Here is a 17,327-nt window from a genome sequence, read left to right on the forward strand (position 1 = left end):
TGTATCTCAAAATTATCCGTTGTAAGAAAAGCTGAAGTGATTTTTAGTAGTAGCAAAAGTTTACTTTGGATGTTCAAGAATAAAGAAAAGAATTTGTAATTTATTACCAAGTTCAACCGCGCCCGGCCAATTTACTAGTATATAACAAAAAAAAAAAAAAAAGTAGTACATTGTTAGTGTACGTACCATTAATCCTATAAATATAAAAAGCCCCATTTATTTATCGCCAAACAATGGAGTACATGGAAACGTTAACCATACAGCTCCAATTTATTATTTGGAGGCTACATATATGCCTATAATCCCTTAGCCAACCTGGGGAGTTTGTACAACAAAGTCCAATAAATTAACGAAAAGACGAACTCGATTGCATCTTAAATCTTCTGTCACAGGAGTACCATTAAGTACTGTTTGAACATTAGTTAGTTTTGGATTTTCCTTCTGAATTATTTGCATAGCAAACTTTGCTGGTGTTCCAAGAAGTTCTGGCCATCTTTCCTTTGTCACTCCTATAATTTATACATACAATGAGCGAGATATTATGATGAAATTAAAGAATATCAAACAATAATATATATGCACTATTATATATAAATTTAACAGTACATCACAATTAAATTTATATTAGAAAAAATGAACAACTAAATTTCACTAGTAATAATGATAATACATAAAAATGGATATATTGTTGAAATATGTGAAAATGAAACTAATTATTATTGGAATAAGCAGAAAACATGAAATTAAGAATAAAAACCAAACCTGGGCAACCAGACTGAGACACATCAAGTTGCAAGACATTGATTTCCAAATCTCGAGCAGTGAGGGGTTGAAAGACTGTTCATATAGAATAATTCATGTAAGTTTTTAAAAAAAAAAAATAAACAAAAATAAACGTGAAAGAAAAATAACGTAGAAATAAATGTGAGAATGAGAAATGGCTAACGTGAAGCAAGAAGCAAGAAAGCAACGACGTGAGCAAACTTCACCATAGTCTTTGAAGAATAAAAAGAAAGGAAACTGTATATATTTTGATATGTTAGATTCATTTGGTTTTACAGTGATATATTTATAGGAGATTTTTTTTTGCCTCAATCTACTTGAGCTACGTGTTGTTTTAAGCAGCCATAATAGACTAATTTAATAAGTTGAAGATAAGCTTGATGTGTTGTCGATGATAAAGAATTTCTTTTTGTCGACTTTTATATGAGTTGATGTTCTGGTAGTACTACACTAGACTTTGTTTCGAAACTGATTGTTTTATAATATATTTAAAAAATGATCTCCGGACCCATGTAGTTCTTCAGAAATTTTTCTATCGGAAGAATTTATATTGTATTTACTCCACCTGTTAAGTGTTCACGAACTCTATTCAGTTGGCATGATTTTGTGCTAGTTCAATTGTTCAACAAACTCTATTGAATTGGCGTAACTTTATGAGTTTATGTTATCTACAATCAGCTTATTTGTTAAATTGTTGATCAAGTCTACCCGATTGGCATTAATCTTCTGTGTTGTTCTTCTCTGTTTATTCCACATCCAGAATAACGCCATCTACTTAATGAGCTGCTATATATAAATAGATGAAATAGTTCTCAAAAAGAAAACGAAGGAAGAAAAAATAAGTAGGGGACAATATAACATCAATATTAAAAGTGAAACTCCAAGATTTAGTATTAAAACTACATGAAAAATTTATGATCTGTGCAAACTCCATAAAAATTTCGGGAGTATGAAATATGAAGTTCAAACTGATAAATATTTAAACTCTAATAAAAATTTTATATATTTTTCTTATTTTTGCGAAAAAATATTTTTGTTTAAGTTTATTTTCATGTTAAAAAGCAACTAATATTGAATAGCTTCAAAATGATGGCTATCTGCCAATTTCTTGTGAATTAAAAAAATGGTATAGATAAAAGAAAGCAAGAAATTGTCTAAAAGAGATATTGTTACAAGTGTCACGTTACAGAGCTTATAGGTCAGCATCATCACCAAATAAATTGACTTCTATATTCATAAAATTATTAGTTTATTAGGCGGCTCTTATACTTTTAGCCGCCTCCACCTTTACTAAAGCATCCTTGAGAATTATCCATTTACTAGTCAAATGTTAATAAATATATATATGATTAATGTCTATGTGCGAAAAGCCGCCATACTCCTATATAAACCACCAAATAATTTGTCACTATATCCAACAACGCAACTTGTTTTAAAAAAAAAATGTCCACAAACATGGGATACTTGAGATCTTCTTTTGTTTTCTTCCTCCTTGCCTTTGTGACTTGTACTTATGCTGCAACTATCGAGGTCCGAAACAACTGCCCGTACACCGTTTGGGCGGCGTCGACCCCCATAGGCGGTGGCCGACGCCTCGATCGAGGCCAAACTTGGGTGATCAATGCGCCACGAGGTACTAAAATGGCACGTATATGGGGTCGTACAAATTGTAATTTTAATGCTGCTGGTAGGGGTACATGCCAAACCGGTGACTGTGGTGGAGTCCTACAATGCACTGGGTGGGGTAAACCACCAAACACCTTGGCCGAATACGCATTGGACCAATTCAGTGGCTTAGATTTTTGGGACATTTCTTTAGTAGATGGATTCAACATACCGATGACTTTCGCCCCGACTAACCCTAGTGGAGGGAAATGCCATGCAATTCATTGCACGGCCAATATAAACGGCGAATGTCCCCGGGAACTTAGGGTTCCCGGAGGATGTAATAACCCTTGTACTACATTTGGAGGACAACAATATTGTTGCACACAAGGACCTTGTGGTCCTACATTTTTCTCAAAATTTTTCAAACAAAGATGCCCTGACGCCTATAGCTACCCACAAGATGATCCTACAAGCACTTTTACTTGCCCCGGTGGTAGTACAAATTATAAGGTTATCTTCTGTCCTAATGGTCAAGCTCACCCAAATTTCCCCTTGGAAATGCCTGAAAGTGATGAAGTGGCTAAGTAGAACGGTCATTCCTGTAATAAGATCACCTTTGGTCGAATTATTGCGTGAAAGCGCTAGTGTGGGACAATCTACTTTGTCTCGCTTTTATAATTTACACACTTTGTTTATTTTGGTTGAAGTGGTCAAGAGATGATCTTTGCTGTAATAAACATAAGACATGAATAAGAGTCACATGTACTTTTGTCTAGATGTTATATAGATCAAGAATGCATTTGGATTATCGTTTTTATGTTTTTCTTTTGAAGTTTTAGTGAAGTCTTAAACCTTAGACCAATAATCGTTTTTATGTTTTTCTTTTGAAGTTTTAGTGAAGTCTTAAACCTTAGACCAATAAACAAACAAAAAAAGTATTGATAATATTCTAGAGTAGGACCCAGACTGAAAATATAAAACGATAGGATAAGATAAACTATTTGGAGCTCATTAAATTCAGGTCATGAGTCAATAGATGAAAATATTTATTTATAGGCGGCTTTTAGAAACATTTTCAAGTACGTAATTGAATTATTCTGCACATGCTACCTGACTTCTATGCAATTCCTCCTGCAAATAAGCAAGTTCTTTGACGTAAAGGGTAAGATATTATTAATGCCTCCTATCTTTTTATATTCAAAAATAATTCAAACTTTTAATTTTACTTTTTACTTTAAGGACGTGTTTTTATAACTATAATATATTTAAGATTACAAGCTCTTAAAGCTTTCATTCTTTCTTAAATTCAATGTTCAATTAAACTACGTTGTTAATCGTCATAAAACACGGTATTAGAGAAAGGAAATTTCTAAAAGAAAAACTAATCTTTATATTTGCACATAGAAAATTGAGACATGAGCCTGCAACTATAGGAAAAGGTGTATGTTGAAACATCCAAACCATTTTCATCATACGACAAAGGCTTTAAAAAATACGGTACCACTCCTATATATTAGGACAGAAATTAATCTAAAAATATGTCCCCAAAAAAATTGATTTGCCTCTGAACTAATGATTGATTTGAGCCTAACAGAAATTGATGGAATGAAATGACTTAACCTTGTATTAGGATAAATCAACAAAATTATGTCGGAAAATATTAATCTTTTGACAATATCGCAAATCGATAATAAATTAACGAAAGCAACGTAAAAGACCCCACTTACCTGTAACAACTCGGCCAGTCATTTTGAATATTATAACCCCATTTCCCCATTTACTGCTCATTTTATGTCTTGCTATTGATTTATGACTTATCGGGTTAGTTGGTTCGGGTCCGGAAGGAATTCGAAGTGAAATGAGACACTTATTCTCATAATTGAAAAATTATTAATTTAAAAAAGTGGACCGGATATGGACCTATATGTAAACAACCTCGGATTCGAATTCTAATAATTCCAATAGCTCCGTATGGTGATTTCTAACTTAGGAGTGTGTCTAGAAGAATTTTTGGAGGTCCGTAGAGGAATTAGACTTGAAATGCCGAAAGTTAAATTTTTGGAAAGCTTGACCGAGAAGTTGACATTTTGACATCGGGGTCAAAATCCGATTCTGTAAATTTTAATAGGTATGTTATGTCATTTATGACTTGTGTGCAAAATTTAAGGTCAATCGGACGTGATTTGATAGGTTTCGGCGTTATTTGTAGAAATTAGAAATTTCAAAGTTCAATAGGCTTGAATTGGGGCGTAATTTATGGTTTTAGCATTGTTTGAGGTGATTTGAGGATTCGACTAAGTTCTTATGATATTTTAGGACTTGTTGGTACATTTGGTTGAGGTCCCGAGGGTCTCGGGTGAGTTTCGAATGGTTAACGGATCAAATTCGGACTTAGAAGAAATAGCTGAAGTTTCTGCCCTCTACTGCAATCGCACCTGCGGAAATTCCATCGCAGGTGCGAGCTCGCAGAAGCGAGCCTGGCAAGCGCAGATGCGCAAATGGACTGTGGGGCAGTGGTCGCAGGTGCAAGGGAAATTCCGCACCTGCGTGAGCGCAGATGCGGAGGGGCGCGCGCAGAAGCGGCTTGCGCAGAAGCGCAAATAGGCGCGCAGACGCGGGACTTTTTCCGCACGTGCGGTTGGCGCAGAAGCGGCCAAGTTTCCGCATATGCGAAAATTCCTGGACAGTACAAAAACAGAGGGGTTCCGAGCTTTTGCCATTTTGGGACATTTCAAGCTCGGGTTGCGCGATTTTGAGCAAGGTTTTCATGGGAAAACTTGAGGTAAGTCCCTTGTGATCATTTCTACTCCATAATATTGAATTATCATCGAATAATCCGACTAGATTACATGATTTTGAGGTGTAAATCGGAGATTGGAACTTAGAAATTTGGAAATAAGATTTATAGATTTGAGGGTCGAGATGAGGTCGAATTTTGGTAAAATTGGTATGGGTAGACTCGTGGTTGAATGGGCTTTCGGATTTTATAACTTTTGTCGGGTTCCGATACGTGGGCCCCACAAGCGATTTTTGAGCTAAAATTTCGGATTTTTATGAAAAATTAGTATTTTCTTATGGAATTAATTCCAATAAATTTTATTGACTGAAACGAATTATTTGTGACTAGATTCGAGGCATTCGGATGCCGATTTGCGAAGCAAAGGCATAGCTGAGTAAAGAGTTTCACGTTTTGAGGTAAGTAACTGTTTTAAATTTGGTCCTAAGGGTATTAAACCCCGAATTTTGGTATCATGTGATTATTTTGGAGGTGACGCACATGTTAGGTGATGGTCGTGTGGGCGTACACCGAGGGAATTGTGACTTGGTCCGTCCTGAAAAACTATAAAGTTGAATAATTTGTTGTTAGCTATATGCTCTCTATGTGTTGAAAAAAATTTGACTGTAAATCATGTTAGAAATTTTGCTTAGGCTATGTGATAGTACTGTTGGGACCCACAGAGGTCGCGTACTTGTTGAATTGCTTGCTAAATGCTATATGTACTCAGTCTCAGTTTTTTCCTTGTACATTTTATCTCAGTCTCTGTTATTATTATAATTGATATATCATATCATTGTTGTTTGGGCTGATTTCATGATTAATGAGAGCCCGAGAGACTGGAGAGATTTATGACTGAGAGAGACCGAGGGCCTGATTGTGAGATATTGATATCATAGCACGTGAGTTGCCCATGCAGCACGTGAGTTGGTCGTGCAGATCCTTATATTATACTATAGCACGTGAGTTGGCCGTGCAGCACGTGAGTTGGTCGTGAGGATCCTTATATTATACTATAGCACGTGAGTTGGTCGTGTAGCACGTGAGTTGGCCGTGCAGCACGTGAGTTGGTCGTGCGAATCCAGATATTTATATTATGGAACGTGAGTTGTCCGTGCAGATAATAGCGCTTGGGCAGTAGGAGCCCCTCCAGAGTCTGTACACCCCTAGTGAGCGCATGTACCCATTGAGAGTGAGTGATGAGGGCTGGGAGCCCAGGGAGTGATTGTTGTCCTAAGAGATTATATTTGATTTCCATTTGTTGTTGCACTTAGCTGCTATCTGTCATTGTTTTGAAATCTCTGAAAGATTGTTGATATACGGATTACATGAACAGGAACTGTATAAAACAAATCTGAAAATTCCGAAAAATAATTCTATAAATAAAAAAGAAATGTGAGGGAAAAAGGGAGAGAGAAAAAAAAAAAGAGGGGGGAGGGAATTGAGAGAAATTTATTTTCTTCTTTTAGAATATGAGAATTTCTATTGGTGTCATTCTTTCTTCGTCTTTCTTTCGAAAAAACCAGCAACTTCACCACCCAAAAATAACCTTTAAACCTCCATAGAATAGCCCTTTTAATACCATAAACTACCATCCAAACCTAGTCGAAACAGTGAGGTTTTTAGTAGAGGTCGTCGGTGAGTTTCGATGCTCTGTTTGAAGTCTTGCGTGCGGTCTGAATAAGTTTAAGATTCAAAGTTGTAATATCGTAAAGTTTCATATTCAACTTTTGAGGCCCACTTCTTATCTTGTTTTGATTATTGATATGAGTTACTTCTTTTTCTTTTGGTGTTCTTTAGTGTTTATTTGACTTTGTTGTTCATTCTTTATAAGTCGGGAGTGGTGTACCCTTTCTCAACATTGTTTGTTTTTCTTTGAATTCTTTTCGGTTTAACTATGTTCCGAAACTAAGAAAAAGAAGGGAAGGCAGGACTGATTTACAGGGTTCTCACTTGATACAAGCCAGTATGCAAAAGAAAAAGCACCCAATCTCGGCAGGGGCATCGAGTCGACTCTGAGTGGTCATAATGGCCGATATTTCAAAATCAAAACTCCTGAAAAGAAAGGAAAATCAAAGTCGAATGCCCACAAAGGCAAAATAAAGTTGAAAGGTTAAGTCCCACGTGACTAACCGTCGTGGCAAAGTCTGGAAAAGCCAGAGTTTCTCCAAGGTCATAAGTGCAATCGATATTCAGGAAACAACTAGTTGCAGCTGAAAGGGCCGAGACCAAGTAACTGAAACAATCAAGGCCACAAAACCAACCGGCGTTTCAAACTGACAAATTGTTCTTTGTTTGAAAAAGTAGGAAACAAGTGCAATCCAAAAGTACCCTTGCAAAAAGCAGGTACAACCAAATAGAAATTGCGCAAAGGCTAGAAAGAGTTTTGCAGCAACCACTCCAAAAGATAAGTCTCCTCCAAAACTTTCCCGCATTTACTCATTCTCTGAAATTAAAAAAAATTATGAAAAAAAAAAGTTCAAAATCATGCTAGTATAGGGTCTCCAATCCCTAGCTGCGTTTTTCCAACATAGGGTCTCCACTCCCTAGTTGATTTTATTTAGATATAGGGTCTTCACTCCCTAGTCTCTTTTCCAACATAGGGTCTACACTCCCTAGTTGGTGATTTTCCAACATAGGGTCTCCATTCCCTAGTTGATGTTAATTTAGACATAAGGTCTCCACTCCCTAGTCTATTTTCCATCATAGGGTCTCTACTCCCTAGTTGATTTTATTTTGGACATAGGGTCTCTACTCCCTAGGCTCTTTTCCAACATAGGGTCTCCACTCCCTAGTTGATGTTTTAGACATAGGGTCTCCACTCCCCAGTCGCTTTTCCAACATAGGGTCTCCACTCCCTAGTTGATGTTTTAGACATAGGGTCTTCACTCCCTAGTTGATGTTTTTAGACATAGGGTCTCCACTCCCTAGTCGCTTTTCCAACATAGAGTCGTCACTCCCTAGTTGATGTTTTTAGACATAGGGTCTCCACTCCCTAGTCTTTTTTTCCAACATAGGTTCTACACTCCCAAGTTGAAGTTATTTTAGACATAGGGTCTCCACTCCCTAGTCGCCTTTACAACATAGTATCTCCACTCCCTAGTTGATATTATTTTAGACATAGGGTCTCCACTCCCTGGTCTCCTTTCCAACATAGGGTCTCCACTCCCTAGTTGATTTTTATTTTAGACATAGGGTCTCCATTCTCTAGTCGCTTTTCCAACATAGGGTCTCCACTCTCTAGTTGATGTTTTTAGACATAGGGTCTCCACTCCCTAGTTGATTTTATTTTAGACATAGGGTCTAGACTCCCTAGTTGCCTTTTCCAACATAGGGTCTCCACTCCCTAGTTGATTTTATTTTAGACATAGGGTCTCCACTCCCTAGTCTCTTTTCCAACATAGGGTCTCCACTCCCTAGTTGATTTTATTTCATACATAGGGTCTCTATTCCCTAGTTTCTTTCCCAACATAGGGTCTTTACTCCCTAGTTGATGTTTCCAACATAGGGTCTCCACTCCCTAGTTGATTTTATTTTAGACATAGGGTCTCCACTCCTTAGTCTCTTTTCCAACATAGGGTCTACACTCCCTAGTTGATGATTATTTTAGACATAGGGTCTCCACTCCCTAGTCGATTTTCCAACATAGGGTCTCCACTCCCTAGTTGATGTTTTTAGACATAGGATCTCCACTCCCTAGTCTATTTTTTTTTTCAACATAGGGTCTCCACTCCCTAGTTGATTTGATCTTAAATGCAGGGTACATCACTCCCCAATATCTTTGACAATATAGGGGATCCCATTCCCTGGCCACATTTTTCCAATATAAGGTACACCAATCCTTAGTTGAGACATCCTTTTGACAATAAAAGAACGCCATCCAAAGAAAACGACTTTTTCAGGTTACACCACTCCCGACCTTTTATTGCTTTCAATAAAGAAGTAGTTTAGAATTTTGTTACAATAACTCATGAAATTTTCCTAGTGCAAACTGGGGCAGAAAAATTTCATTCGTTTGTTTGTTTTGGTGTCTGAGTAGGTTTTACCTCGAGGCACAGGGTTCGAGATGACCAAAATAAGAAGTTTCAATTAATAATAAAAGAAAAGAAAAAATAAGTGAATCCAAAATGCAAAAGCAATTGAAAAGATATGGAATGCTCAAGACATGACTGAAGCCACGAGCATTGGAGTCCCGTTTTGATTAGATGAAGGTATAGAACAATGAACTAGAACCTACAGCTAGCGAGCATCAAGGTTTAGATCAGAGTCTGCATGAAGAACCAGTCAAGACTCAAGATCAAGTTTCTGAAGACTCATAGATAGGAATCTTGTAACTCATAACTGATAGGCTTGTTTAGTTTCTTTTTTATTTTGATATAATAGCAGGACCGCGGACCGGAGCCTCGATGGAACCTCACTTGACTCCTCAACTCATCATTCCACCATTCTCTTTGAACTACACACGACTTGATTCCCCTATAACCGGAGATATGTAGGTTGTCCAAAACCAGGACTCGGTTGCACCCCATCTTTTATTTCTTTTCCTTTTGAATAATGGTTTGGTCAAAAATTAGTCACAAGGCTCACCTAGTCTTTGCCTAAAAACTCTTCATATTTCCAAGCAAAGAGGGGCAACTTTGAGCACCTAATTTTTGACTATATTTGAATTTTTATCACCTTCTACTATGTAAATACTTTCAGAAATTTAATATATATTTTTTTAGCTTTGTTACATTTTTTATATAGGGTAAAAATTAATAATAATTTAAAAGGTCAATTATTAATATTAGTATTATTAAATTTTAATTCTTTTTCTTTATTTATAAATAAAATGAATTAAAAAACCAAAAATAAATAAAAATTAATTATTATTATTTTATTTTTTTAAAATTGCGGATGTAAATTTAAAAAATAGTAAAAGTAAAAATATAAAATTTAAAAGTAAAAGTAAAAGTAGGTAGATATTGTTTAATATAAAAAATGAAAGTGCAAAATTAAAACAATAAAAGTAAAAGAATGTCGTAATTTAAAAAAATAAAAAGTAAAATAAAGTTGGAATTAAAAAATAAAAGTAAGGGTATCTGATTTTTTTAATTAAATTAAAATTAAGTAGAAAATTAAAAAAAGAAAAGTAAAATAAGTGGAAAATAAAAAAAGAAAAGTAAAATAAGTGGGATTTTAAATATAATAAAATTTTAAAAAGTAAGAAATTTAAAAATAAGAGTAAAGGAAAGTGGGGAATTATTGTTTTTAAAAAATAAGAAAAATGGGAAGTGAAAATTCTTTTTAATTAAAAAACAAATCTAAAAATTCCGAAAAAAAATTCTATAAATAGAAGAGAAATGTGAGGGGGAAAAGGGAGAGAGAAATAAAAAAGAGGGAGGAGGGAATTGAGAGAAATTTATTTTCTTCTTTTAGGATAAGGGAATTTCTACTTGTGTCATTCTTTCTTCGTCTTTCTTTCGAAAAAACTAGCAACTTCACCACCCAAAAACAACCTTTAAACCTCATAGAACAGCCCTTTTAATACCATAAATTACCATCCAAACCCAGTCGAAACAGTGAGGTTTTTAGTTGAGGTCGTCGGCGAGTTTCGATGCTCCGTTTGAGGTCTTGCGTGCGGTCTGAATGAGTTTAAGATTCAAAGTTGTAAAATCGTAAAGTTTCAGGTTCAACTTTTGAGGCACACTTCTTATCTTGTTTTGATTAATGATATGAGTTGCTTCTTTTTCTTTTGGTGTTCTTTGGTGTTCATTTATATCTTGAATGAATGAAATTATTCTCTGTTAAACATGCCATTTTTTAGCTTCCCTTTGTATATTTATTTTAGTTCATTAGCATGTTCTCTTAAAAAGGGGTTCATCCATGAATGGTTTAATAAAATTTGCTAATTGATAAGTGAGTTGTGATTGTTTATAAAAATAAAAAAAATTATTGAAATGGAAGCTCAAGCAATGTTATGTCTCTATTTGGTTATTTAGTCATTCATGTGTTAATAAATGAGCTTTAGTAGTTTCATCTTTGTTTTAAATTAAGCTGTCAATTGTCTAAAGTATAGAGTTAAGTTGTTAAACAAGTTTAACTAGAATTATGTCACTGGTGAAGATCCAATGTTTGGGCCTAGACACATGGGTTGTTGAAGGAAGTGGAGTTACGAGGTTACTATAAGCTAATGAAGAAAGTTATTTTATTTTTGGGCCAAAACTTGAAATCTGCTAGGCCCATTAATCTCATACAATGGCCCCTTTTTTGTAGTTCTTGAATATTTAATTTAATCTATTTCATGCTTTTCTACAATGACATACTCTTATGCCTTTACAAATCTCAAATTAGTTTAAGACAAATAATTCATAAACTTCGTAGCTTGCTTTAGGCACGATTATTACATTATTGTGGCCATGGGTACGATTCCCGTGGCATGGTCACGATACGTAAATCCCAATTCAAGTGCGCGTTTCACGCGACTTGACCATAACTTCAAATAATAGTAATAAACATTTTGTAAATCGCGGGTGCGTTTCACGTGGCGCGGTTTGCAATGTGTACCAAACGACAAGTGTACGACATCGTAACTTGTTCAAGAAATAACTCCATAAATACTAAAAATCAATTTAAATACATAATTAAAAGCAGTCAAAGGTAAAATGCACAATAGGTTTAAAACAGGAAATAAATCAGAAATTAAAAAGTAAAAAAAAATAATTAAAAAAATCGGATAATTAGGCCAAGTATTAATTGTTAAGCGACCGTGCTAAAACTACGGAACTCGGGAGTGCCTCACACCTTCTCCTGGGTTAACAGAATTCCTTACTCGGTCTTCTGTGTTCACGGACCATAAATAGAGTCAATTTCCTTGATTTGGGATTTTAAAATAAATCAGTGACTTGGGACACCATAAATTAATCCAAGTGGCGCTTCTGAATAAATAAATAATCCTATTTCGAATAATGTCACTTAAATTGGAAAAACTTCATATCCCCTATTCCCTCGGGAAAAAGGAGGTGTGACAACGCAGTCTGATTGGTTCCCACTAATAGGGAGAGGATTAGGAGGTTCATTGATGGCCTCATATATCAGCAGCGGTTACTTATGACTAGGGAGAGAGTATTTGGTGCTACTTTTGATGAGGTAGTGGACATTGCTCGGCAGATAGAGATTGTTCGTAGCCAGGAACGTGGAGAGAGATAGGCTAAGAGGCCTTGTGGTCCGGGTGATTACAGCGGTGTTCCTTCAGGGGGTCAGTTTCACCGTGGTAGGGGTCGTTCTTACAGACCCGCTCAGACGGGTCATCCAGCTCATCGTGGTGCATCAGCTAGCCATGGTTCTTACAGTGCTCACTCAGGCCAGTCTTTATTCAGTGCACTACCAGCGCAGAGTTCTCATCATGCCTTGTCCACACAGGCTTTTGCAGGTCATTCCTAGGGTTATTAGGAGCAGTAGTTCCGTCAGAGGAAGGGTTATTTCGAGTGCGGAGAATTTCGTCATTTCAAGAGAGAGTGTCCTAGGCTGTTGAGTGGGGTTTCACAGCAGAGTTCTCGACCAACGGCACCAGCACCAACAGTTACACCACCCGCCCTGCCATCTCGGGGTGGGGGTCAGGCAGCTAGGGGTGGCCTAAGAGGGGGAGGCCGATCAGTAGGCGAGCAGGCTCGATTCTATGCTTTTCCTGCCTGGCCAGATGTTGTTGCCTTAGATGCAGTGATCATAGGTATTGTTTCAGTGTGCCACGGAGAGGCTTCTATATTATTTGACCCTGGTTCCACTTATTCATATGTATCATCATATTTTGCTCATTATCTGGATATGCCTTGTGAGTCCTTAGTTTCACATATTTGTGTATCTACACCGGTGGGCAATATTATTACTGTGGATGGTGTGTATCGATCGTGTGTGGTAACTATTGGGGAACTGGAGACTAGAGATGATCTCTTATTACTCGGTATAGTTGATTTCGATGTAATCATGGGTATATATTGGTTGTCTCCATGTCATGCTATTCTGGACTGTCACGCAAAAATCGTGATGTTGATGATGTCGGGGTTGCCAAAGGTTGAATTGAAGGGTTCTCTAGATCTTGTTCCTAGCATTGTAATTTCTTATTTGAAGGCCCAACGTATGGTTGGAAAGGGATGCTTGTCATATTTGGCCTTTGTGAGAGATGTTGATGCACATGCTTCTATTATTGATTCAATACCGGTCGTGCGAGACTTTCCGGATGTATTTCCTGTAGACCTACCGGGTATGCCACCCGACAGGGATATTGATTTCGGTATTGACTTGGTGCAGGGCACTCAGCCCATTTCTATTCCTCCGTATTGTATGGCACCAGCTGAGTAAAAAGAATTGAAAGAGAAACTTCAGGAACTCCTTGAAAAGGGGTTTATTAGGCCTAGTGTGTCACCTTAGAGTGCACCGGTTCTGTTTGTGAAAAAGAAAGATGGTACTATGCGGATGTGCATTGATTATAGGCAGTTGAACAAAGTTACAATCAAGAATAAATATCCATTATCGCGTATTGATGATTTATTTGACCAGCTTTAGGGAGCGAGGGTGTTCTCCAAAATTGATTTGAGGTCTGGGTATCACCAATTAAAAATTCGGGATTCGGATATTCTAAAGACGGCATTCAGGACTCGTTATGGCCACTATGAATTTCTCGTGATGTCTTTTGGGCTAACCAATGCCCCAGCAGCATTTATGCATTTGATGAATAGTGTATTTTAGCCATATCTTGATTTATTTGTCATGGTATTCATTGATGATATTCCGGTGTACTCACGTAGCTAGGAGGAGCATGCACGACACTTGAGTATTGTATTACAGAGGCTGAGAGAGGAGAAACTTTATGCCAAATTCTCTAAGTGTGAGTTCTGGCTTAGTTCGGTGGCATTCTTGGGACATATAGTGTCCATTAAAGGCATTAAGGTAGATCCGAAGAAAATAGAGGCAGTTCAGAATTGGCCCAGACCATCCTCAATTACTGAGATTCGGAGTTTTCTCGGCTTGGCTGGTTATTATCGTCGTTTCGTATAGGATTTCTTGTCTATTGCATCGCCTATGACTAAATTAACCGGAAAGGTGCTCCGTTCAGGTGGTCGGATGAATGTGAAGAGAGCTTTCAGAAATCCAAGACAGCTTTGACTACATCTCCAGTATTGGTGTTGTCTACAGGTTCAGAGTTTTATACTGTGTATTGTGGCGCGTCGCGGATTAGTCTCGGCGCAGTACATATGCAAGATAGTAGGGTTATTTCCTATGCATCCAGACAGTTAAAGGTACATGAGAAGAATTATCCAGTCCACGATCTTGAGTTAGCAGCTATTGTTCAAGCCTTGAAAATTTGGCGGCATTACTTGTACATTGTCTAGTGTAAGGTATATACCGATCATCGGAGTCTACAACATTTGTTTAAACAGAAGGATCTTAACTTGCGCCAGCGAAGGTGGTTGGAGTTGCTTAAGGATTATGATATCACCATTCTCTATCATCCCGAAAAGGCCAATGTGGTGGTCGATGCCTTGAGTCGTAAGGCAGAGAGTTTGGGCGGCTTAGCATACTTACCGGTAGAAGAGAGGCCTTTAACCTTGGAGGTTCAGGCCTTGGCTAATCAGTTTGTTAGATTGGATGTTTTCGAGCCGAATCGAGTTTTGGCCTGTGTGGTTTCTCGGTCTTCTTTCTATGATTGCATCAAAGAGCGCCAGTATGATGATCCACATCTGCTTGTCCTTAAGGGCACGGTTCAGCACAGTGATGCCAAGGAAGTCAGTATTGGAGATGACGGTGTATTACAGATGCAGGGCAGGCTATGTGTACCTAATGTAGATGGTTTGCGTGAGCTGATTCTCCAGGAATCTCACAGTTAGCGGTACTCTATTCATCCAGGTGCCGCGAAGATGTATAAGGATTTGAGAATGCACTATTGGTGGAGGCGGTTGAAGAAAGATATAGTTGGGTTTGTATCTCGGTGTTTAAATTGTCAACAGGTAAAGTACGAGCACCAGAGACCAGGGGGATTGCTACAGAGACTTGAAATTCCGGAGTGGAAGTGGGAGCGTATTACCATGGACTTCGTAGTTGGACTCCCACGGACTTTGAGAAAGTTTGATGCTATTTGGGTGATAGTAGATCGGTTGACCAAATCTACACATTTTATTCCGGTCGGTACTAATTATTCTTCGGAGCGGTTGGTTGGGATTTATATTCGCGAGATTGTTCGCCTACACGATGTGCCGGTGTCCATTATTTCAGATCGGGGTACGCAGTTTACCTCACAGTTTTGGAGGGCAGTGCAGCGAGAATTGGGCACACAGGTTCAATTGAGTACAACATTTCACCCTCGGACAGATGGAGAGTCTGAGCGTTCTATTCAGATATTGGAGGATATGCTACGCGCTTGTGTCATTGATTTTGGGGGTTCTTGGGATCAATTTCTGCCACTTGCAGAGTTTGCTTACAATAATAGCTACCAGTAAAGCATTCAGATGGCTCCATATGAAGCTTTATATGGGAGACGGTGTCGGTCTCCGGTGGGTTGGTTTGAGCCTGGTGAGGGTAGACTATTGGGTACTGACTTCGTTCAGGATGATTTAGATAAGGTCAAAGTAATTCAAGAACGGCTTCGCACAGCACAGTCTAGACAAAAGAGTTATGCCGACAGGAAGGTTCGTGATATTGTTCACATGGTTGGGGAGAAGGTTCTGCTTAAGATTTCACCCATGAAGAGTGTGTTGAGGTTCGGGAAAAAGGGCAAGTTGAGCCCTCGGTATATTGGGCCTTTTGAGATACTTAAGATAATTGGGGAGGTGGCTTATAAACTTGCTTTTCCACCTATTCTATCAGGTGTTCATCCCGTGTTCCATGTATCCATGCTCCGAAAGTATGTCGGGGATCCGTCTCACATTCTGGATTTTAGTACAGTACACCTGGACGGTAATTTGACTTATGATGTGGAGTCGGTGGCTATTTTAGACCGGCAGGTTCGAAAGCTGGGGTCAAAGAACATAGTATCAGTGAAGGTGCAGTGGAGAGGCCAGCCAGTCAGAGAAGCTACTTGGGAGATGGAGCAAGAGATGCATAACAAATATCCACACTTATTTGAGACTCCAGGTATTATTCTAAACTCGTTCGAGGAAGAACGTTTGTTTAAGAAGGGGAGAATGTAATGACCCGGCCAGTCATTTTGAATATTATAACCTTATTTCCCCATTTACTGTTCATTTTATGACTTGCTATTGATTTATGACTTATCGGGTTAGTTGGTTCGGGTCGGAAGGAATTCGAAGTGAAATGAGACACTTAGTCTCATAATTAAAAAATTATTAAGTTAAAAAAGTGGACCAGATATGGACCTATATGTAAACAACCTCGGATTCGAATTCTAATAATTCCAATAGCTCTGTATGGTGATTTCGGACTTAGGAGTGTGTCTCGAAGAATATTTGGAGGTCCGTAGAGGAATTAGACTTGAAATGCCGAAAGTTAAATTTTTGGAAAGTTTGACCGAGGGGTTGACTTTTTGACATCGGGGTCAAAATCCGATTCTGAAAATTTTAATAGGTATGTTATGTCATTTATGACTTGTGTGCAAAATTTGAGGTCAATCGGACGTGATTTAATAGGTTTCGGCGTTATTTATAGAAATTAGAAATTTCAAAGTTCAATAGGCTTGAATTGGGGCGTAATTCATGGTTTTAGCGTTGTTTGAGGTGATTTGAGGATTCGACTAAGTTCTTATGATGTTTTAGGACTTGTTGGTACATTTGGTTGAGGTCTCAGGGGCCTCGGGTGAGTTTCGGATGGTTAATGGATCAGATTCGGACATAGAAGAAATAGCTGAAGTTTCTGCCCTCTGCTGCAATCGCACCTGCGGAAATTCCATCGCAGAAGCGAGCCTGGCAAGCACAGATGCGCAAATGGTCTGTGGGGCAGTGGTCGCAGGTGCAAGGGAAATTTTGCACCTGCGTGAGCGCAGATGCGGAGGGGCACGCGCATAAGCGGCTTGCGCAGAAGCGCAAATAGGCGCGCAGATGCGGGACTTCTTCCGCACGTGCGGTTGGCACAGAAGCGGCCAAGTTTCCGCAGATGCGAAAATTCCTGGACAGTACAAAAACAGAGGGGTTCCGAGCTTTTGCCATTTTGGGACATTTCAAGCTCGGGTTGC

General features: G+C 38.2%; 2 protein-coding genes across 2 annotated transcripts; one reads left to right on the forward strand and one right to left on the reverse strand.

The window, feature by feature from the left end:
• Positions 1–201: 201 nt before the first annotated feature.
• LOC104103886 (proteinase inhibitor I-B) lies at positions 202–1,176 on the reverse strand. The gene is made up of 3 exons (XM_009611839.3): positions 947–1,176; positions 763–837; positions 202–509 (listed from the first exon to the last, which is right to left on the reverse strand). Exons 1-3 carry the CDS (start codon positions 1,047–1,049, stop codon positions 307–309), a joined length of 381 nt encoding a protein of 126 aa, XP_009610134.1. The 5' UTR covers positions 1,050–1,176; the 3' UTR covers positions 202–306.
• A 1,006-nt stretch (positions 1,177–2,182) lies between these two features.
• LOC104103891 (osmotin) lies at positions 2,183–3,199 on the forward strand. The gene has a single exon (XM_009611849.4). It carries the CDS (start codon positions 2,227–2,229, stop codon positions 2,977–2,979), a length of 753 nt encoding a protein of 250 aa, XP_009610144.1. The 5' UTR covers positions 2,183–2,226; the 3' UTR covers positions 2,980–3,199.
• The last annotated feature ends 14,128 nt before the right edge of the window (positions 3,200–17,327 follow it).

Source organism: Nicotiana tomentosiformis, chromosome 8 (genome assembly GCF_000390325.3).
Source record: "Nicotiana tomentosiformis chromosome 8, ASM39032v3, whole genome shotgun sequence".
Taxonomy (NCBI): domain Eukaryota; kingdom Viridiplantae; phylum Streptophyta; class Magnoliopsida; order Solanales; family Solanaceae; genus Nicotiana; species Nicotiana tomentosiformis.

Coding starts and splice junctions, on each gene's coding strand:
- LOC104103886 (XM_009611839.3), bottom strand. CDS start 1,049: ATGAATCTAACATATCAAAATATATACAGTTTCCTTTCTTTTTATTCT. Junction 838..946: donor TTTCTTGCTTCTTGCTTCAC/GTTAGCCATTTC, acceptor CTATATGAACAG/TCTTTCAACCCCTCACTGCT. Junction 510..762: donor GTCTCAGTCTGGTTGCCCAG/GTTTGGTTTTTA, acceptor TATAAATTATAG/GAGTGACAAAGGAAAGATGG.
- LOC104103891 (XM_009611849.4), top strand. CDS start 2,227: ATGTCCACAAACATGGGATACTTGAGATCTTCTTTTGTTTTCTTCCTC.